The sequence below is a fragment of the Triturus cristatus genome, chromosome 7 (assembly GCF_964204655.1).
Source record: "Triturus cristatus chromosome 7, aTriCri1.1, whole genome shotgun sequence".
Lineage (NCBI taxonomy): Eukaryota > Metazoa > Chordata > Amphibia > Caudata > Salamandridae > Triturus > Triturus cristatus.
In genome coordinates, this window is record NC_140590.1 from 868,902,353 (window position 1) to 868,925,271 (window position 22,919).

Consider the following 22,919-nt stretch of genomic DNA (forward strand, 5'->3'; position numbering starts at 1 on the left):
GCAAATCGCTCAATGGAGCACTTACGGTCACAAAGTCTTGTATGTATCTGGAACAATAACTGGCCATGCGAAGAAATGAACGCACCATAAAAACCTCGGGGGGGGGGGGGGGATCAGCATTTGACAGCACGTGTGTACTTTAGCAGGATGTGGTGTCATGCCCCATCAGAAGAGATCTGGCCAAAGAATTTAGTTTTTTTTTTGGAACTCACACTTGTCTGCCTTTAAAGTCAAACCTGCATTGGCAAGTAAACTACATAATTGTGCAAGAGCTTTATTTAGGTTTTTTTGTGTAGCTCTGAAAACCAATATGTCATCACTGTAATTGAATGCATTCATGACAGGCTGTATGATATGTCAAATGATGTCCTGAAGCAGTTCTGCAGCTAACGACCCACTAAAACTTAGTCTTTTGTAACAAAACAGACCAACGTGTGTAGAAAAGGTTGTAAAGTACCTGCAATCTTTTTCAAACTGTAACTGCTGAGAACCTTTATTTAAATCAAGGTTAGAGAAGACCTCTGCACCATTTAATTGCGTTATCATGTCAGCAATGTGTGGACCTGGATGTCGTTCTTGTTCAATTGCCTTGTTAGTTTGACGCATGTCAACGCATATGCATACAGATCCTTCAATGTCCTTGTGGGCACTACTACTAGGAGAGAAACCCAAGGAATTGGACCATTGGAATGCTCAATAATATCATGCTTAAGTAATGATTTAAGGTATTTCTCATAACCTTCTTACACATGAAAACGCAATTTGTCTATGTTTTTGAGATACAGGATGGACGTCTTATTAATATGCAACTTCACTTTCATAGTCTTAAGTTTACCCAACCCATGAAATAATAAAGGGAACTAACTTACTATTTCGTGGTGAGCATTCATGTTGTAATTAACAGAAATCAGTCCCACATCAGTGGCAGTGCTGAAACTGAGTAGACAGGCACTGGGGGCTGTGCCTTGCAGCTCATGGAAGGGTGCTTGTACCATTGTTTTCTTATGTTTCTTTGTCCCTACAAATAAACCTTGACTTTTAAGTGCGTTGATGCAGCCCATGTATATACTTTAGTCTTCGATGGCGTAAGTTGCAGTAATGGAGATAACTCATTGCATTTGTAATCAGGCACCACTGTCGATAATGAAAGGTATTGAATAACCATTTATTTTCAGTTTAATCTTTGGACAATATTTGAATGACTTTAGTACTTTGGCAGGTCGATCTTTCTTTGACTGACATTTTTCTTCATAAGTGGCCAAACCAACATGGGCATGCCTTTCTGTGGTAGACATCGACATGACAGAACCATTTTCTTCACTCTCAATTGACATGGACACAAAATAACTGTTTGACAATGATTTAGATGAAGATCAATGTCATTCGGTGTTGATATGTCTTAAATGATGTCACCGCTTGGCCTTGAGTGTGCGTCAAACCTTGCTTCTGGAACATTCTGGCACCCATTTTGTCTTTCCTCTGTGCACACTTATATTTTCCTTCCCTTTGCAAACCATCACAAAATGGTTCTTCATCCAACAGCCTTTACATATCTGTCCAAGAGTGGGACATTTCCCTTTGTGTGGAAATGATAATCCACATCTAAAGCACAACTTCTTTTTACTGGCAGATATCACTTTGTGTCCTTCAGTCTTTTGATTTGGTTTACTTTCATACTCATGACTGATTCATTCAGGGTACCTTTGGCCTCATTTTCAGCAGCTTGTCTATTGGCACGCTCTCCAGCTCTGGCAGTCATTAACACTCACTCCAAAGAATCTTTCTCAGCATTCAACGTCTGAATGAATCTGACAAGCATCCATCAATAACTTTCAGACGCATTGCTTCTTCATCATTAAATTAATTTAACTTACAATGTTTGAGGAGTCTGTTGAGTCTCTCCACAAATTCACCAATGGTTTCACTAAATTTCTGGCATTCCTGGTTGAAGATGTATCATTTGTAATCAAAATTCGGCACTGGATTAAATTCGAGATTGAACACTTTTTTTTTTTTTAAATCGGACGATATGTGACTTTTGACGGTTCGCGACGTTCTCTTATGACTTATTTTACACCATCAGCAGCAAGATTTTTCAGATTCTTCATAATCTTTTTGTTACCAGTTTCTTGAAGTACATCAATGAAATGATCAAATGTCTATCCAGGCAGCCCATCTATTGCCATTATTTAGCTGTAAAGCGGTACCAAATGGTGGTGGTGGTTTCAAGAAAGCTGTAGTGTTGTAGCCATTTCTGGGAGTGGCTGACATCGAGGGTGGGTGCGGTTTCAGCAGGAGAGTGCTGGAGCTTCTAAGGGACCGATATACATATGAGAGAGTTTGAGCTTATTTGCCAAGTAAGTGGGAGTATTATGGTGAAGCGCTTTGTGTGTCAGGCAGGCAATCTTGAACCTAATCCGATCTTCTAGCGATAGCCAGTTGAGATGAATTAAGCCAGGTGTGATGTGATCATGTTTTCGAGAGCCCGTGATCCCTCTGGCAGCAGAGTTCAAAGTGGCCTTGGGGGGGGTTCAGTCTAGCTTTGGGCAGCCCAGCCAATGTCACAATTCCATATTCCACTCGAGAGATCACTAGGGACTGGACCACATGAGGTAGGAACGGCTTTATTTTCCTAAGAGTGTTTGGATGGTAGTTGGCTCCCCTAGTTGTTGCACTGATGCGGTCTTACTTATTGGGGTGTTTGCCTGGTGTGATGCCTAAGCATCTAGTGCAATCAGCAACATGAGGATTGCAGTTAAGGGACGTAAAATGTTTGAGCCAGTCTTGAATGGGTATAGGGGGAGGATGTGCGATCAGAAGGAATTTAGTCTTGAGAGTATTAAGCAAAAGGTGAATGAGAGTTAGCCATTGTTGAGTTTTCAGAAGAACACTGTTCAGCGTTTTGATGCCTTCCAGAGAGGCCATTTTCATATAAATTTGCGTATCATCAGCGTACATGTGGTAATATATTTTTGAACGTTTCTGAATTTCTGTGAGGGTTTCCATGAACTGGTTGAAGAGTGTTGGAGAGAGTGTGGAACCTTGAGGCACTCCAATTGAAACCGATGTACTCTTAGCGAGGGAATGATTCACTTTTGTTCTTTGTGTTCTGTTCTGTAGGAGCGGATAAAAACTATTTAAGACCGGACCCGATAACCCCATCCTTTTTTCCAGAATATCAATCCGTTTTTCGTGTTTGACTGTGTCAAGCGCTGAGGATAGATCAAGAAGGTTAAGTAAACATGGCACATTTTGGTCAAGTAGACTCAAGGCGTCAACAACAATGTGGGTTAGGGCGTTTCAGTACAATGTCCCGCTCTAAAACCAGATTGGTATTGGTCAAGCAGCTGGACTCTTCGAGGTGATTGCAGAGTTGCAAGTGTACGCATTTCTCAAGAAGTTTAGCTAGAGTCATGATGTTGGGAATTGTTGGGATCAGATAAGTTTTCATTAGGCCTTTTTGGAATGGGTGTGACTTGTCCTATCTTTAGGCAGTCAGCAATCCTACCCTGTACGAGCAATTCGTGTAGGACAGAGCACTCTCTGAGGTTAGGCAGGTCAATGTAAATGACTGAGACAGATGAAGCCTATTATGTGATGCATGTTGAAGTTCTAGTTCAATCTTTGTGGACTTTGATAAAATGTGCAAAGAAGACCTTTTCACTGGAGAGAGATATCTTGGGAGCAGATTGGTGGTCGGTTGAATGGTTAGCTTGTTGTTTTATGATTTTGAATAGTTTATTAGGTCTGTTTATAGCATTGTCTAGTTGAGAGAGCCTTAGTTTGCAATGCTCCTCATTGAGGGAGCCGTTGAACCAGGGTTTGGACTGTTTGACTGGTATCCTCTTGAGTTGCTTCAGAGCAACCGTGTCGAGTATATTAGTCATGGTCTGTATATAGTGTTCAGTGAGGTTGTCTAAATTGGTCATGTTGGGGGTTGGAGGGAGTAGGTTTTTACTAACAGAGGTTACGTCCATTGCACGAATGTCACTTAGATCCCTTGACCACTGTTTATTCTCATGAGGTTGACCTGGTCTAGACATTACCTTTTCTAGTATGCGAAAGAAGATTATGTAGGGATCCGATCAGTCATACGAAGAAATGCTTTCCAGCTGTTTCAAGTTATCCTTGGCTTTGATTAAATCGAGGGTGGAGCCCTTGTTGTGGGTGGGTTCATTGCAAACCTGAATGAAGTTATGGTCTGAGAGGAAAGTCTTGAAGGTACACAGTGAGGGATCAGTTGTATTGTTCCAATGCAGGTTGAAATCCCCATGGAAGATATGGTTGAAGGGTAGGTCAGAGTTAGAGGCTATGATTTCCATCATTTGTTCGATGAAGATAAGATTGTCTCCAGGAGGATGGTAGATTGTGTGGAGCAAACAGACAATCTTGTTCTTCCAGATTTTTACACTCAGGAGTTCGTAAGAGGACATCAGTACTGTTTGTAAGAGTCTCAGGGTGAGACTGGAGCGATAAATGTATGCAATACCGCCACCCATTTTAACAGGTCTATCCTGTCTGATAATGTTATATTTGTGAGGCATTAAGATGTGCAGAATCGGCGAGGAGGAGTTGACAAATGTTTCTGTTAATATCATGATGTCTAGGTCATGTGGAAGAATAAGGGCGGCAATATCAGCAGAGTGTTTGACCGCTGACCTGCAATTAAGGAGCATCGATTTGGGGTGTAATTTAGTTGCCACCATTTCTAGGTGTGATGTGGGTACATGGACTAGGTTATTCTTGTTCATGGATCTGTGCTTGACAGTGGTTTCTCTAAACGGGTTGGGAGGTATAGGTTGAATATTGTGGGCCGAGGGTTGAGAGACACTGCGAGGGCCATTATATGACATAAGGAGAAATTGGATGACATCCTCGGACAAATGGTTGGTAGACCTATGGGGTCGAGAGTGGTGATTAGGATATAGGTGAGTTGTCCAAAGAAAAATTAGCGGGTTTTTCCTGGATGAAGGTATCCTCATGCAGTGCTTGCATGTAGCGGGAGTGCTGGGAAGATTAGTCTTAGGGATTGAATTAATAATAAAAAATGTATTCATCTTCAATGAAAAGAGTAATAGGTTCTGCAGGCTATCTTTAACTAGTTGAAGATCCTGCTTGAGGTCAGCCAACTTATCTTCTACGAAGGTCAGACTAGGGGTAGATGGTAGAAGCAGCCCCTCTGTGACAGTGGTAGTGGAGGAGGGGGGGGGGGAGTTGGGGGTCCCTATGGGCGAAGAGGCACACGGAATTGAGGCTGTGCAGTTGTAGGCTCAAGGAAGGTGTACTGGGGGGAAGAGCGTGGGTGATGGGTAGGAAGAGTTAACCTGTTAGCTGTCATTGCCGGATAGTAAGGTTGAGAGGGAGAGGACCCCGGGGGTACTGGGGAGGGGTGAGAACTACGTGGGGGGCGAGGCAAGAGTCGTTGTCAGTACCTTTACATATGATCTGATCAGCAGGTTTTTTGTCATCGATATGAAGATTTCTTTGCAAAGCTTTCGTAATTTTTAACTTCTTTACAGCAGCTGGAGTTGTGCTTTGACTCCACATGCATTAAGCGTTGGTTCCTCATGTCGACTGCAATACATGTGACCAGCTTGTTTGGACCACATTAAACCGTCTGGGAGAGCACTTTGGATATCCAGGTTACTTATACCCTGACTTGGCACCAACTGTAGCATCCTCCCAAGCCTGGACTCTACGGAGTCAATCTGGAGCCAAAAGGGTTCCATAATCTCTACTTCGCAAGACATGACAATGAGGTCTAAAGTTACGTTCTCAGTGGCAGAAGACACTATTAACAATAACGGCTTCCCCACTACACAAGCTGTGTAATCCTTAGACAATCATGTAGTGTTTCTGTCCCTTGCAGCTAATTTATCCAGCAGTACAGAATGAAACCTTGGAATACTGTTCAAAAAGAGTATTAAAATGTTGAAACAACTTGCCATTCATACTACATCAAAAAAATCGGTCGAAATATGTTTGTGCTGTATTTATCTACCTAAGGTGGGGGGAGGAGTGGATTCTCAATGTTACATATAAACTAAGCAAAACCTGGTCCACGTGAGTGTTGACCAATGAACATTTAAAGATGTTAGCGTGATCAGGGATCTGTTCCCGTCTCGATTTCTCTTAAAACCAAAGATCAGGGCAGTTTCAAAACAGTCTGAGGCGCTCTCTGGAATTGCCATACTGTCTGCTTGTCCAACATACATAGGGAACCTCATGCAACCTCTCAGGTACGAATTCAATAAACCTCTCTGCATGTATAGTATAAAAAGATATTTTGTTTCACGTACGAATTTCAAATTGAATACGAATTTTATTCATGATCATACATATATAGCACCAAAAAAAGTGCACTAAACTCACCAGGGCATATTGCACCATAAGAAGTGCACTAAACTCACCAGGGCATATTTACTTACTAAAAGTTTCAATAAAAGCATTGAGCTTACAATTTAATGTAACCACTCAAATTCGGATCATATTTCCAGGGTGGGGCAAGTTCATATTTTATGCAAAAGGACAGCTTTCCCTGGCCAGTTACAATTCATAAGCAGTTCCATAAGTACTCCCACTTTATTCATGTTTACAAGAGATTTTTTTTTTGTTTCAAATTCTAACAGCTTCTGCTATGGTGCCTGGATGGGCCTTACTCTTTCTCTGCTGAAGCCACGGGACAAGGCCCAGGGGCGTAGCTTTCATTGGTGCAGCAGGTGCAGCGACACCGGAGGCCAGAGCCCCAAGAGCCCACCGAACCATGACTATTGATGTTTTTCGCAGTTTAAACAATGGACAGGAGGGGCATTGCCCTTATTGCACCAGGGCCCATGACACTGCCTAACGACACTGGCAAGGCGCAACGCTGCTGCTGAGTTCAGCCTCCACTACCAGCAGCAAGGGGCTCAGTTTTAGCCTCCTAAGTCTCATTGTATTTTGGTTCCTACATGTTTGGATGTTTTATCTCAGTCAAGCTGCCTCTCAAATTGAAATCTGTGCCGAAGTCTGCACTGCCAATCCACCGAGTGACCGTATTGTCAAACAATGCTCTCCACCCAGGAGACTTTGGAGAGGACAGGAATGAAATACACAGCCACAGGGGTGGGGCTGCAGCAAGGCATTATTAGGCCGTGACCCTGAGCGGTAGAATGGAATGACGTCACACGATTACTGCAACTCTTTACTCGCCTGCCGAAGCAGGTCACCCGACGTAATTTATTGTGCATTCCAGAGGGAGCAATTATAACGTGGCATCTCTTGGCCGCCATCAGCGCTTCCGGGAAAGTCACTGCGGATGAGCCTTTTCACTGCACGTGGCCCTTCCAGTCTGCCTGGTAGGGCCTTGTAAGCTGCACTGCACACTAATGCTTCCAAGGCACCGAAAGGATGTGTAGGTGTCCACACAATGCCAGCATTGACAGTTCTAAGGAACAAAGATGGCTAGCTCAATATGATATCAATAAGGCAACAAGGAAGTCTGGGTCAATGAACCCAGTGCACTTCTGTGTCCCCTCCTCAAAGTACTGGCGATCTTTTTGTGTTAAAAGGTGTCATTAGATAGTATTTTATAATAAATACTGTAGCACAAAGAAGATATATATATATATATATATATACACACACACACACACACACTCATATCATGGTGAGGTCCACAATCAGGATTACAAACCTTTTAAGTAATTTTATAGATGAGATTTCACATCATATCATCCTTACCACTCGTGAGGAGGCAACTATGAATAGATTATTATCTGCGGATTTGAAAATGCATTGTTATTTAAGTACATTTAACTTTAAGGTGTTATTTATTGGTTGTAAATATTGTGAGATCATAATTGTTGCTTTTGGTGTGCAGGTTACAGTGTGCATGTGTGTATACTTGTTGTGTGATTTATGGATTGTGGTCCTAACCATAATCTAAGCCGTTGACCAATGGATGACATGGGGCCATCTCAAATTGAATGCCTCTGAAACACATATGGTGACTGGAAAACCTATGGCACTCTCTGTGCCTGGCCGTGTGATATAGACCACCGCCAAAAATATCTAAGGTAAGAAACCTCGGAAGTACCATGGACACCAAGCTATCAATGAATGCACAACTGGACAAGGAAGGCAAATCAAGATTTCTCACAATGAAAACACTGCGATGCATCCTCCCGCACCTAGGATTCCCTCACGAGGGACAAGCTACCATCGCTCTTGGTTTATGCTAGTGGTCTGCATCAAGGCTTACCTTTACCATACCTTGAAGTTACAGAGACTTCAGGTCACTACTGTTAGACTAATCCTACATGTAAAGCCACAAGTACACATCTTCCCTGCCTTGAGGGCCCTACACCGGTTACAGTTGCCAGAAGATGCACCTTTAAGCTGCTTTGAATCACACACAAAGCAATACATGGCAAATGACAACACTTAATCCGAACGAAAATCACCTAATACATACAAGAAAGGAACCTACACTCAAGAATTACTCCCCATCTCAACATTCCTACATATAAGAACAAGCATTGGCATAGCCAATAGGCCTCGCCTTTGGGACCTTATAAGTGTTTAGTTATCCAGCAAAATATCCTTGGTGCACCAACATCAAGTGTTGCATGGCTAAACACTTATAAGGTCCCAAAGGCGAAACCTATTGGCTATGCCAATGCTTGTTTTGAGTGAGTGGCTCAGGCAGGTATGCCAGTGTGAGGTAGAGATGCTGCAAGTGCTTTTACAAGAGCCCCTGTGACATTGCGCCTCTTTAAAATGTATCTTGGGTCTTGTGTAATACTTCTAGCCCCTATTCCCTTCTTCTCGCTCTCAATGCATCCTTAAATGTCCCATGTACAGCCGGGGTTGACACTCCTATTACCCCTGCCCTCCAGTGACACTTTACCTGTCATGGGTGGTGGTGGACGTGGCGGTGGACGTGGTGGTGGCAGGGGACGTGGTGGTGGCAGGGGACGTGGTGGTGGCAGGGGACGTGGTGGTGGCAGGGGAAGTGGTGGTGGCAGTGGACGTGGTGGTGGCAGTGGACGTGGTGGTGGCAGTGGACGTGGTGGTGGTGGAGGACGTGGTGGTGGTGGAGGACGTGGTGGTGGAGGACGTGGTGGACATGGATGTGGCGGTGGATGTGGTGGTGGTGGATGTTGTGGTGCTGGTGGACATGCTGGTGGTGGATGTTGTGGTGCTGGTGGTGAATGTGGTGGTGGTGGACGTGGTGGTGGACGGGGTGGTGGATGATGTGGACATGGTGGTGGACATGGTGGTGGTAGTGGACGTGGTGGTGGACGTGATGGTGGACGTGGTGGTGGATGTGGTGGTGGACGTGATGGTGGACGTGGTGGTGGATGTGGTGGTGGACGTGGTGGTAGACGTGGTGGTGAATGTGGTGGTGGACGTGGTGGTGGTAGATGTGGTGGTGGTGGATGTTGTGTTGGTGGTGGACGTGGTGGTGGATGTTGTGGTGGACATGGTGGTGGATGTTGTGGTGGACGACGTGGTGGTGGACGTGGTGGTGGTGGATGTGGTGGTGGACGTGGTGGTGGTGGATGTGGTGGTGGTGGACGTGGTGGTGGTGGTGGTGGATGTGGATGTGGTGGATGTGGATGTGGACGTGGTGGATGTGGATGTGGACGTGGTGGTGGTGGATGTGGACGTGTTGGTGGTGGACGTGTTGGTGGTGGACGTGTTGGTGGTGGACATGGTGGTGGTGGACATGGTGGTGGTGGACATGGTGGTGGTGGACATGGTGGTGGTGGACATGGTGGTGGTGGACATGGTACATGGTGGTGGTGGACATGGTACATGGTGGTGGTGGACATGGTGGTGGTGGACATGGTGGTGGTGGACATGGTGGTGGTGGACGTGGTGGTGGTGGACGTGGTGGTGGTGGACGTGGTGGTGGTGGACGTGGTGGTGGTGGTAGACTTGGCGTGGTGGAGGTGGTGGATATGGAAGTGGTGGTGGAGTTGGTGGACGTGGTCGTGGTGGTGGACGTGTTGGTGGTGGTGGACGTGTTGGTGGTGGTGGACGTGTTGGTGGTGGTGGACGAGTTAGTGGTGGTGGACGTGGTGGATGTGGTGGACGTGGTGGTCGTGGTGGTAGTGGTGGACGTGGTGGACGTGGTGGTAGTGGTGTTGGTGGACGTGGTGTTGGTGGACGTGGTGTTGGTGGACATGGTGGTGGTGGACGTGGTAGGGGTGGACATGGTAGGGGTGGACATGGTAGGGGTGGACATGGTAGGGGTGGACATGGTAGGGGTGGACGTGTTGGTGGTGGTGGACGTGTTGGTGGTGGTGGACGTGTTGGTGGTGGTGGACGTGTTGGTGGTGGTGGACGTGTTGGTGGTGGTGGACGTGTTGGTGGTGGAGGTGGTGGATGTGGTGGACATGGTGGATGTGGTGGTGGTGGACGAATTAGTGGTGGTGGGCGAGTTAGTGGTGGTGGGCGAGTTAGTGGTGGTGGATGAGGTGGTAGTGGACGTGGTGGACATGGGGTTGGACGTGGTATTGGAGGACGTGGTGGTGGAGGACGCAGTTGTGGAGGACGCAGTGGTGGTGGACATAGTGGTGGTGGACATAGTGGTGGTGGTGGATGTGGTGGTGGTGGACGTGGTAGACGTGGTGGTGGTGGGAGACGTGGTGGCGGTGGAAGACGTGGTGGCGGTGGTAGATGTGGTGGCGGTGGTAGACGTGGTGGTAGAGGTGGTGGTGGTGGACATGGTGGTGGTGGACATGGTGGTGGTAGACTTGGCGGTGGTGGTGTTGGATGTTGTGGTGGTGGTGGACGTGGTGGTGGTGGTAGACGTGGTGGTGGTGGTGGTAGACGTGGTGGTGGTGGTAGACGTGGTGGTGTTGACCATGGTGAACGTGGTGGTGGAGGAGGACATGGTGGACCTGGTGGTGGTCGTGGTGGTGGACGTGGTGGTCGTGGTGGTGAATGTGGTGTTGTTGGACATGGTGAACGTGGTGGTGGTGGTGGTGGTGGACGTGGTGGTAGACGTGGTGGTCATGGTGGTGGTGGTGGACGTGTTGGTGGTGGATGTGGTGGTGGACGTGGTGGTGGTGCTGGATGTGGGGGTGGTGGACATGGTGGATGTGGGGGTGGTGGTGGACGTAGTGGTGGTGGTGGTGGACGTGGTGGACATAGTGGTGGTTGTGGACGTGGTTGTGGTGGTGTATGTGATGGTGGTGGTGGTGGATGACTATTGGGTAGGAGGGTGCTGGCAGAATGCGGATGGAGAAGAGGATCTCAAAGGGGGCACATGGGAGAGCAGAAAGAGGCCGAATATTAGATACAAAAAACGGCGAGTAGAGGAACATGAAATAGATTTAACGGGGTGGTCCCTTCTTATGGCGCATGTGAATGTTCCTTAGCACCCCGTTTTTAGTAAACAGGGGGACCATGGGGAGATTGATTAATCACGCATGATGATTGCGTGCGATTAATTGATTAATAACGCATGATGATCGCATGCGGAAGCTGTTCTAGTCACGGCGTTGGCTTACCAATGTGCGATTCTGGGCAAATTAGTCTCCTGAGCCTTCTAAAAGGCAATGTGTTCCTGTGTGAATGTGCTCTTGTGTAATGTAACGTGGTGGCGGTGGTAGACGTGGTGGCGGTGGTAGATGTGATGGCAGTGGTAGATGTGATGGCAGAGGTGGTGGTGGTGGACATGGTGGTGGATGTGGACGTGGGGGTGGTGGACATGGTGGTGGACATGGTGGTGGTGGTAGACTTGGTGGTGGTGGTGTTGGATGTGGTGGTGGTGGTGGACGTGGTGGTGGTGGTGGACGTGGTAGTGGTGGTGGACATGGTAGTGGTGGAGGTGGTGGATATGGAAGTGGTGGTGGAGTTGGTGGACGTGGTGGTGGTAGTGGACGTGGTGGTGGTAGACGTGGTGGTGGTAGACGTGGTGGTGGTAGACGTGGTGGTGGTAGACGTGGTGGTGGTAGACGTGGTGGTGGTAGACGTGGTGAACGTGGTGGTGGTGGACATGGTGGTGGAGGACGTGGTGGTGGAGGAGGACGTGGTGGACCTGGTGGTGGTGGACATTGTGGTTGTGGTGGTGGATGTGGTGTTGTTGGACATGGTGAACGTGGTGGTGGTGGACATGGTGGTGGTGGTGGATGTGGTGGTAGACGTGGTGGTCATGGTGGTGGTGGATGTGGTGGTGGTGCTGGATGTGGGGGTGGTGGACATGGTGGATGTGGGGGTGGTGGACGTGGTGGTGGACGTAGTGGTGGTGGTGGTGGTGGACGTGGTGGTGGTGGACGTGGTGGACATAGTGGTGGTTGTGGACATGGTTGTGGTGGTGTATGTGGTGGTGGTGGATGACTATTGGGTAGGAGGGTGCTGGCAGAATGCGGATGGAGAAGAGGATCTCAAAGGGGGCACATGGGAGAGCAGAAAGAGGCCGAATATTAGATACAAAAAACGGCGAGTAGAAGAACATGAAACAGATTTAACGGGGTGGTCCCTTCTTATGGCGCATGTGAATGTTCCTTAGCACCCCGTTTTTAGTAAACAGGGGGACCATGGGGAGATTGATTAATCACGCATGATGATTGCGTGCGATTAATTGATTAATAACGCATGATGATCGCATGCGGAAACTGTTCTAGTCACGGCGTTGGCTTACCAATGTGCGATTCTGGGCAAATTAGTCTCCTGAGCCTTCTAAAAGGCAATGTGTTCCTGTGTGAATGTGCTCTTGTGTAATGTAACGTGGTGGCGGTGGTAGACGTGGTGGCGGTGGTAGATGTGATGGCAGTGGTAGATGTGATGGCAGAGGTGGTGGTGGTGGACATGGTGGTGGATGTGGACGTGGGGGTGGTGGACATGGTGGTGGACATGGTGGTGGTGGTAGACTTGGTGGTGGTGGTGTGGTGGTGGTGGTGGACGTGGTGGTGGACATGGTAGTGGTGGTGGACATGGTAGTGGTGGAGGTGGTGGATATGGAAGTGGTGGTGGAGTTGGTGGACGTGGTGGTGGTAGTGGACGTGGTGGTGGTAGACGTGGTGGTGGTAGACGTGGTGGTGGTAGACGTGGTGGTGGTAGATGTGGTGGTGGTAGACGTGGTGGTGGTAGACGTGGTGGTGGTAGACGTGGTGAACGTGGTGGTGGTGGACATGGTGGTGGAGGACGTGGTGGTGGAGGAGGACGTGGTGGACCTGGTGGTGGTTGTGGTGGACATTGTGGTTGTGGTGGTGGATGTGGTGTTGTTGGACATGGTGAACGTGGTGGTGGTGGACATGGTGGTGGTGGTGGATGTGGTGGTAGACGTGGTGGTCATGGTGGTGGACGTGTTGGTGGTGGATGTGGTGGTGGTGCTGGATGTGGGGGTGGTGGACATGGTGGATGTGGGGGTGGTGGACGTGGTGGACGTGGTGGTGGACGTAGTGGTGGTGGTGGTGGACGTGGTGGTGGTGGACGTGGTGGACATAGTGGTGGTTGTGGACATGGTTGTGGTGGTGTATGTGGTGGTGGTGGATGACTATTGGGTAGGAGGGTGCTGACAGAATGCGGATGGAGAAGAGGATCTCAAAGGGGGCACATGGGAGAGCAGAAAGAGGCCGAATATTAGATACAAAAAACGGCGAGTAGAAGAACATGAAACAGATTTAACGGGGTGGTCCCTTCTTATGGCGCATGTGAATGTTCCTTAGCACCCCGTTTTTAGTAAACAGGGGGACCATGGGGAGATTGATTAATCACGCATGATGATTGCGTGCGATTAATTGATTAATAACGCATGATGATCGCGTGCGGAAGCTGTTGTTCTAGTCACGGCGTTGGCTTACCAATGTGCGATTCTGGGCAAATTAGTCTCCTATGCCTTCTAAAAGGCAATGTGTTCCTGTGTGACTGTGCTCTTGTGTAATGTAACTGGGTGTCTTGTAAAGGTCTCTGCTACTCTTGAGTTCAGTTTGCGGTGTATGAATTTGCAAAACAAACAGCCAGCAGACCTTGTAGAGCAAGAGCCTATTGTATCTGTTCATGTAGCCCACGCACAGCAATGAGGGCTCTGTACAGCCCAATACTGCACACTACACAACAAACAAATATCCGTTCATGTAGCGCACGCACAGCAATGAGGGCTCTGTACAGACCAGTACTGCATTTAAAATTTTAAGCGCATTAAAGCGCAATGCTCCGTTAATAAAAAAATATAAGCTGTGCCTGCAGTGAGAGTGGCTCACAAAGAAAAGAAACACGCCACTGCATCGCTCTGGTTGATGTTTGGGAGGTGGAAGGGGTGTTTTGTGCAGAAAGGCATTACGGCGCTCTAGTAAATAAATAAATAAAACAAGTGCGGTACGCGAAAGTGAAAACGACCGCGTTTGGAGCTGAAAGTGCACGCTGTGATTAGTGAGCCATGATGAGGGAGGAAAGCCGCGTTCGCTCCCGCGGACCCTAGGCCAGGGCAGAGAGAAGGCCGGACATGCACCCGTCTTTGGTCAATTAAATGCTGTTTTTCTTAGAAAGACGCATGCAAAGGCCAATAGCGGGTGAAGAAAACAAAAGCACACTCACGAGTGTGTGTGTTCCAAAGTTTAAAGCCCTTACTAAATGTCTTGTAGAGCAACGCATGCACACTGGCTCAGGCGAGACCTAAAAATCCCATGGTTGGAAAATCTCTCTCTGTTAAAGCAGCCAGACAATGGAATTTGCAACCCACACTCATAAGATCCACGGACTACCATTTTAGCTTCAGAAGATTAGTCGAGAGCTAACTCTTTCCCACATGATAACTATATTCACAATTCAACAGTGTACCACAACAGTATACTCAGACATGACAAACTATGTTTCTCACGGAATAGAGATGACTTTGTTGTTGAACATGTGTTATTATTCACTGAACTATGCCTACTGTTATAAGTAGCAACATTCATAAAAGTAGAAAAATGTATATTACTCCACAAGATGAGTATATAAGACGATGTCATAAATGCTGCTTCTCTGTACGTATAGGTGGCTATATAGAAGAGTTTATGCCGGCTACTAAAATTGTAAGAATTGCCATGAAAAAATGTACATACTTCACCACAAGATAAATGTGTGCCTCAGGGCATGTTAATACGACTGCTTCTATGCATGTATTGATATTTCTATATAGAGGGGTTGTCTCCTGCCAGTACAACCTCACAATGTGTTATGTGCATATATGTTATTTTCAGTTTTTTTGTATATAAAATCCCTCTTTCAACCTTTGTCCCACTCCCCCTTTGACTCATCCCTAGCCTTTCTGACTACTATGAATCCCCAAACACCCTTTGAAACTTTACCCTGCTTTTCTTAGTCATGTCACCCAGCAAACAGGCAATCACAACCATTACTTACAAAAACAACTTACCATTCCCCCTTTCAGATCCATTTCCATTATTTTATCCCTACTCTAAACTCTACTAAACACACAATAAATCAAGAGCACAACCTAACACAGCTAATGCGCAAAGAAAACAAAACAAAAGTATTATTCTACTATTAACCTCTAATCTTAGGTTCTAGAGTAGCGTGCTGCTACTTGCCACAAAGCACTTCAACGCCTGCAGGGCCGGACTGGCCGTAGCAGGCACCGGGCAATCCCCCGGTGCGCCGCACGGGTGGGGGCCGATTTTGGGCCCCTGGGGGCCGTTTTTGTTACAGGGCCGAAAACCGGCCCTGGCAAAGCGCTCGACGGCCCCCCCAAGCCCCGGGGGGCCGGCCGAGCACTTTGCCAGGGCCGGTTTTGGTTTCCAGTCCGGCCCTGAACGCCTGGTCAGGGGTAGAAACTGCTATATAAATACAATTTACAACTACAATTTCAGTGGCATTTCTTTTTAAATTTGTACCAATACTTTCACGTTACATGTTTTTAAGTGAATTTGAGGTTTTTTAAACATACATTGAGGGGTTATACCCAAACCTAACCATAAATAAATTTGTAGCTTTGTTTTTTTCAGTATATTTTTCAGCATTTTAATAATATATCACATTCAACAGTTCCCTGTGGCCTCCCCCCCCCAGGGTGATGGTGAGTCAACTGCTGCTGCGCATGCCCCATAGGTGTGTGTAGAGGGGGTTGGCCACAGGATGCAACCAACATACAGCCAGAGGACATGCATGGTAGGGGTTGGTCAAGCACAATTTTGTTTTTTAAATACATCTCAGGATTTTCCCAAAATGCAGTGGATGATGAGAGCAAAAAGCTTCCTAGTCTTATTCGAATGGTGTACCTTTATTTTTTTTATTTGTTTTGCAAATTCTTTGTGGATTTATGAGTCCACTTAGGATGTACAGATTAAAAGTTATTTATGATATGTATGTTTGTAAAGCACACTATCACCTGTGAGGGAATGCTTACGATGAACAGTTCAGATATCTCTATAATTTAACCACTTCAGGCTCACCCCAAAACACATTTTAAACCCTAATTTCTCAAAAACTGCTGAATAGATTTACACCAATCCAAGCAAAGACACTTCCATGAGTAAAGTTCTACTTTCATGACAAGTTTGGTGTAATTCCGTTCAGCAATTGTTTCTTCTGGGTACAGCAATAAATCTATTGGGAATGCCACTTTTTTTTGTTCCCTGTTCTTGACTGATTTGCATGAAACTGCCATACTGAACCATACCTAAACATTACTACACTCTGGATATTGCTAGTGCATGAAATATATGTATATAATTTCACTTTTAAAAAAAAGTGCAATTATGGTTGGCAATTAAAACATGACCACCACTAAAATATGCAAGTTATGGTTAGAACTGCAGCCTATAACTTGCACAACAGCCATGCACAATATAGTCAGCTTCTACACCAAATGCAATGCTTGTAGACCTCAACCCTGATACGACAGACGCAACTAGAAATTCTGTAAATAATTTTACAGATGATATTACATAGCAGATTACTCTTAACAATTTGAAAGCATCAACTATGAATGCAGTATTTTTTAATTGGCTTGAGTATTTATTGATATTTAATTAAGTTAGGGTGTTATGTGTGGTTACATATTGGTATACATATTATGCAGTGATAAACATTTCTTTCGGTGTGCGAGCTACAGTTTGCGTGGCTGTAGTGGGAGTTCTGTATTACAGTCCTAACCTTGATATACGAACTTCAGTGCTACTCCTCTTTGAATTGTCAACCATAATTGGACATGAACTCTTTAAGTGAATGTCGAAGTTTTTCTTAAAAAATGTAATCTACGTAAAGGTCTTCTATTCAATGCTAACCATAACTTCACTTTAACCTCTGTTTTCATCACTGGATTTTTGGAGCTGTTTGATCGGGCCACATTTAACAGTTCCCTGTGCTCAACCTGCAGACGGGCTCTGCGGCCAAACCACTGCGAGCAGCCAACTCGCTGCGAGTGGCCAAACCCTGCAGTAAAATTGGCATTCTTTTTATTTTAACACTGGGGGTCTCCTCGGAGCCCCACTACTTGATCCAAAGGGCTCTATAATTCTCCCCATGCCCCCTCAAGCTTCCATTATTTTCTTTTTTTCAGGACGCAGAGACCAAGTCCCTGCATCCTGTAATGGCGGCCACAACATTTTTGTTCAAGGTCAGGCAATTGAAGAGCTTTGGGTTCACAGACCAGAAATGGACGACTGGAGAAAAAATCTCCCTCACACCAAAGAATTGGATTCTTTTTTTAAATGTGGGCCACAGATGGTCAGTAAACCTTGATTTGTGGGCCATCTGCAGACACCCTGGCCCAATATCTCTGTCTTTATAAATTTGGTTGAATTTGAGGCCTAAAAATCACTTTTCTCATGCTGATTTCTGTAAAACTACTACACAGATTTACACCAACCAGGCAAAGTCGTTGACGTGAAGAAAGTTCTCATTTCTTGCCGAGTTTGATGCCATTCCACGCAGCCTTTTGCTCTAGCGCTGTCAGAACATGAATAAGTTAAAATGGGACCTTATGGCGGTCCTCTTTTTGGCGCCTGTTCTTGACAGATCTGCAAGAAACCTGCCATGCCAAACGAAGTAGGAGGAGCATTTTTGTGGAAAGTTTTGTGCACATTTGTTGACCACCACCAAAGGTATCAGAAAACACCACCCGACAGCTATTCAATGGAGAGTTAAACCTAATCACAAAGGTTTGGGCCACCTTAAGGAAGCAACACCACAGAGTAGGCTAATGTAAAGATGGAGACAAGCAGGTGCTGTGTCCACAGACCGGGCAGGAATCAGGCCTGGCCTGCTTACATATTCCTATGCCAGGGTAATATACTTCCAACACACAAGCAAATTCCAGGAGGAAGCAATGAATGAATCACCTATGAAATGGCCTCAGATGCCTTCAGACACAGAACACTAAGGTAAACTATCTCATTGGCTCCTCATACACAACTCACCTACAATTCTTATTGAGGGGCACTGCTCTAAAAACAGAGGTAAGACTTGCGGTGCAGTGACTGGTACTCCCACACGCGGGGTTCTTAAAAGCAACATGTGTCCGCGGTTGAGGTGGTTCTCCCACTAAAGCCCTCAGTACGAGCGCCAACCAGTGGTAACTCCCTTTATCGCCCGCCAGAATGATCGGGCCCCTTGTGAAGAGGCCATTAATTGAATGTTCTCACCTGACATGTCTTCTACAAAAGGGGACAACAGCAGCAGCTGTGTTTAATGATTGCTAAGTCTAGGCGAGCCCTCGTCGCAAGATCACCCGTGGATTATACACCCACTGGGGGGGGGGGTCTCTGTATAACTTGCAGGCCCAAGATCCCTTATCAAGGCAGGTACGCCACTGGTATGAGCAACATCTGTAAAGTTACACAGGGCCACCTCAGCCTTCCATCTTTTAGTTGTCTATAAAGTGAGTAACACTTGATTGGGACACATTCTAAAAGTGTCAAGAGATGAGTCAATGTGTGGTGTTTGAATTAGAAATTGTTATTGGTATTTGACACTGATGGGTGGCAAAATCAAACGTGATCAAACATATTGGTTGGCTTACATTTGCTGCCCAGTTACCCACAGACCTCTGTCCCCATTCCAAGTTAGTGGGGCGCTTTCTTCCAAAGCTGTAACACTGGGGTGCATTCTAGGGAGTTTCAAGACAGGCAGATTGCCAGCCCGTCCTGGGAGGCCCGCCATATCTAGCGAAGTTTACGAACGAGTTCATCTAGAACTAAGCCTTCCTCCTACGGCTGCTTTCGTCTGATAGTTACACTGTTCTGCACCGGATTTTTCATGTCACACTCCACAGTCACGGGTAAACAGATCCATTAACATAACACACACACCTTCTGGGAACGCATCTTCAAGCAACAATGCACTAAGGGCGCGGGTTAGAAAGACTCTCAGAGCCCAACTGTAGTCGAAGAACATTGCAGAGATGTACGAGTAATCTGCAAGCCTCATGTTCGAATCTTGGCATGGCAGATTTAAACATTCATCCTTCCAAAGCTGATAAATGGAGGACCACTGAGTTCGGTACATTTCCAGTTGAACTAGACTGTTCGTGGTGTAAAGTGCACTGTAAAATGGTTCAATCTACTTTAATCGATATTGGTTAAGGAACCCGTCAAGGCACCCACACAGGAAATGAAGCCTGCAGGGCAAACTGCAGCTCAGAGCCGGATTGTGTACAGTGGCTAGAACTTAAGCGGTTTATAGGTGAGCTGGCACTAGACACAGAGCCACCTTTAGATACCAATGGGGCATACTCCCCCCTCTCAATGCTGCCTGCAAAAGGTCTGGCCTGGAAACCAGATGAGAAGCAACAGCTCCCTTACAGCTCTACAGAGCCGCATGGCTCATTCATTTAGGAAGCAGTAACCCATAACTCAGACTAGGGCAAACAGAAAGCACACAAATGCAATTATTTCTGGGCCATCTATTCAATATACCAGGCGACAAGGATGAGGGATACTGTAGGCCTCTAGACCACAGAGGGAGGCCCCGACCTTATAAGAGTGGGACACGGCCATTGTATATCTCTGAGGTGACCAGCCAAGGAGCAATTTGAGTGGGTCCTCACAATATTCTAAAGGCACCCCCCAAATCATCTGACATTATGCCCCTGGAGGCAAGAGGGTGCAGCCCATTACCTGCTGTAGACGAGGCAGCCCATCTTATTGATCTCCTTGTCCGACTTGTACCTCCGCAGGTCCTCCCAAGCATCCTTGATGGCGGTGATGGCGAGGATGATGCAGATGGGGATGATGGCCACGGCCGGCTGGAAGGCATTCACCACTGGCACAAAGTTCAGTGCGGCCACGGCCACGAAGTAAAGGTTGGCAAAGCGATGGAACTGCTCAAAGAGGTTCTTGGGCACAAAAGAGAGCACGGTGTATTTGGTGGTCTTGATCTGGTTGGTGGCGTAGTGGCGGTTGGGTTGGTCCTTCCAGTTGAACGTCTCGTAAGGGAGGTTGGAGGACACCTCACGCTTCTGGTCTTGAGGTTTCCGTCGCCATGGGATGGCCCATTTCCAAAATTTGCCCATTTCGGACTGACACCTATGAACTCCTGTCCCCAGGTTTTTTTCTCCACGTTCAGTTGGGACGGATCCCCAGGCGCATGCTGCTCCCTCTAAGGCAGGATAAGGGGCTCTCCTCGAAACAATGGCAAACTTGAAGAAACAAAACTTGACTGGTTCGGACTCAAAGCACTGCTCCCGCTCAAACTGCCCTCACTCACATCCAGCGGAGCCGGTTGCCCCGCGTGCTTCAGTTTTCCTCGGTCCAGTCCCTCAGAGGTGGATTCCCTCCTCGGACGTCCGTCGGCGCAGCTTCCTTCAGTCGTGCCCCTCGCAGCTGGATTCCTTCCCTCGCCAGCCCTCGGAGGTGGCTTCCTTCCCTTACCTGCCTCTGAGCCGGACTGCCTCGGCTTACTTTCCTCGCAGCTCACCTGTTGCATTTACACGTCACTGCAGCACCTGTAGCATTCCACAAACCAGTTAGACACGCGTCAGGAATGGGGCCGCTGGGTCCTAGAGCCGGCCTGGTTCTTCATCGGATGATTGGACTAATGAGGGAAGACACGGACAGCACATGTCTTTTTCGTGATCTACAGGTAGAGTATCGGATCTGACCGTGACCAGGCACACAGTTGTTAAATGACGTATGCACAGATTTGGAGCACTTTGTGCATCCTGCACAAGTACTAGAATGCACAGACAAGGGCCCGAAAGCAAAGATGCCCGGTTAGAATGTACTGATACATGGTGGGAATGCACACGTATAGGGCTTCACAGTGCAGAGGCAGAACTGCAATGCATAGAATCAGGGCCTGTGCAGAGACACCTAGTCAGAATGTAAACGAATACAAGGTTCGAAGAGGCAGGATTAGAAAGCAGGAGTGAGTTAAAATGAACTATACAAAGATACAAGAATCCAAAGATACAAGGTTAGCATGCACAAAGTCATCGAAAACAAAGATATTTATATGATAAAAAAAATGTAACAAAAAGCAAGTCTTTTTATCCCAGTGGCTGTCCGTGCCTGGGCGCAGTTACATTCGAATGGGCTGAAATGCTGCTTTGAAAGGGTGAGAATGGAAAGATGCAGAGTTGTGGGGAAGATGCAGCCTCAGATCACTGACACAGGGGTTGAATGTTCGGATTCAGGGTTAAAATGCACGGACACGAGGATAGAATGAACAGATACGTTGTTAGCAAGCGCAGATTGATGGTCAACATGTAACTATAAATGGTAAGAAGGACGCAGAAGCATATCTAGAGATGCAAGGTAACTGTGCACAAGCAGGACCAGAACGCACGGACACACGGGTAGAATACACATGAGTATAAAGAGTTGAAATTGACAAATAAAAGTATGAGCACAGACACAATGGGGTCCATTACAATGTTGGTGGGACGACACCATAGCAGGATGTAATCCGCCCGACTATTCGCCCGCGGTTCCACCTACTGAATTAGGATGTGACCGCCTTCTGGATGGTCAGGAACAACCTTTGTTCAATTGCAGCTTGTGCAGCAGCGGGGAAAGGGCCGCAGTTTAAGCTGCAATAGAAAAATGGATGTTTTCAAACCTTGTACCAGGCACCGTGTGATGCCTGCCACACGGTGCATGGATGTTTGGGAGGGCAGCCCAGGTGTCCCCCAGGCCCCATTGCGGAGGTCCAGGGAGTACAGGGGCCCTGCTAGAGCCCCCCAAAGTCACTTTCTGCTTGCCTTTTCATGGTGGGCGCACCGCCATGTAAGGGCAGGAGAAAAGTAAAATTGTAATCCCAATGGCGGAGCTGAGGCTGGCTCCTCTGCCATTTGAGGATTACATTTCCGATCGCCGCCCCTATTGGCTCCGTGAGCCCATTGGAAGCTGAGCGGAATTCCCCCATGGGTTTCCCTCTGTCGCTAGTATCGTAATATGCCGGTAGGACGGAAACCTCTTATGTCGGGCGGAAAGCCTCCCACGAGTTGTTAGATGGCTTTCTGCCACACATCATATTGGGGCCCAATGTTGGAATGTATAGGCATATGACTAGCATAACTGTACATCTCCAAGCTTAGCATGCACCCATACAGGTTTATAATTCAGTGATATTCACACAAAACACATAGCTAAATGTTTAGAATACACTGTGAGAGGAGTTGGCCTAACAGCTAGGGCGTTTGTCCTTGAATCTGGGGAACCGGGTTCAAGTCTCAGCAATGACGCTGAACATCCTGTGATTCTGGGCAAATCACTTAATCTCCCCGTGCCTAACAAAAATGAATGTGTCCTCATGTAACACAACTGGTGCTATGTAAAGCGCTCTGATACCAGATACTGGGTCAATATCGTGCTATATAACACCCTGAAAAAAAAAAAACGATAAAAGATAACTACACCACTATAGGGCTGAAGCGTATGCCTGGCTTATTGAGTGCAGGCATATGCATTAGAATGCACAGATTATGGCTTGGTAGCACGTTTGGAATAAAAGGACACATACAAGGTTAATATGCACAG

The 22,919-nt window shown here is 47.0% G+C and overlaps 1 protein-coding gene across 2 annotated transcripts in view; it reads right to left on the reverse strand.

The window, feature by feature from the left end:
* Window positions 1-22,919, reverse strand: part of ATP10B (ATPase phospholipid transporting 10B (putative)) — a 443,815-nt gene that overhangs the window by 114,690 nt on the left and 306,206 nt on the right. The window contains exon 1 of one of the 2 annotated variants that reach the window (XM_085617825.1): window positions 20,058-20,833. The exons of the other annotated variant lie outside the window; for it this stretch is intronic. Coding sequence (XP_085473951.1) covers window positions 20,058-20,452 — 395 coding nt within the window. The 5' untranslated portion in view covers window positions 20,453-20,833. Of the gene's footprint in view, window positions 1-20,057; window positions 20,834-22,919 lie in introns of those variants that run through there. 2 annotated transcript variants of the gene reach the window in all.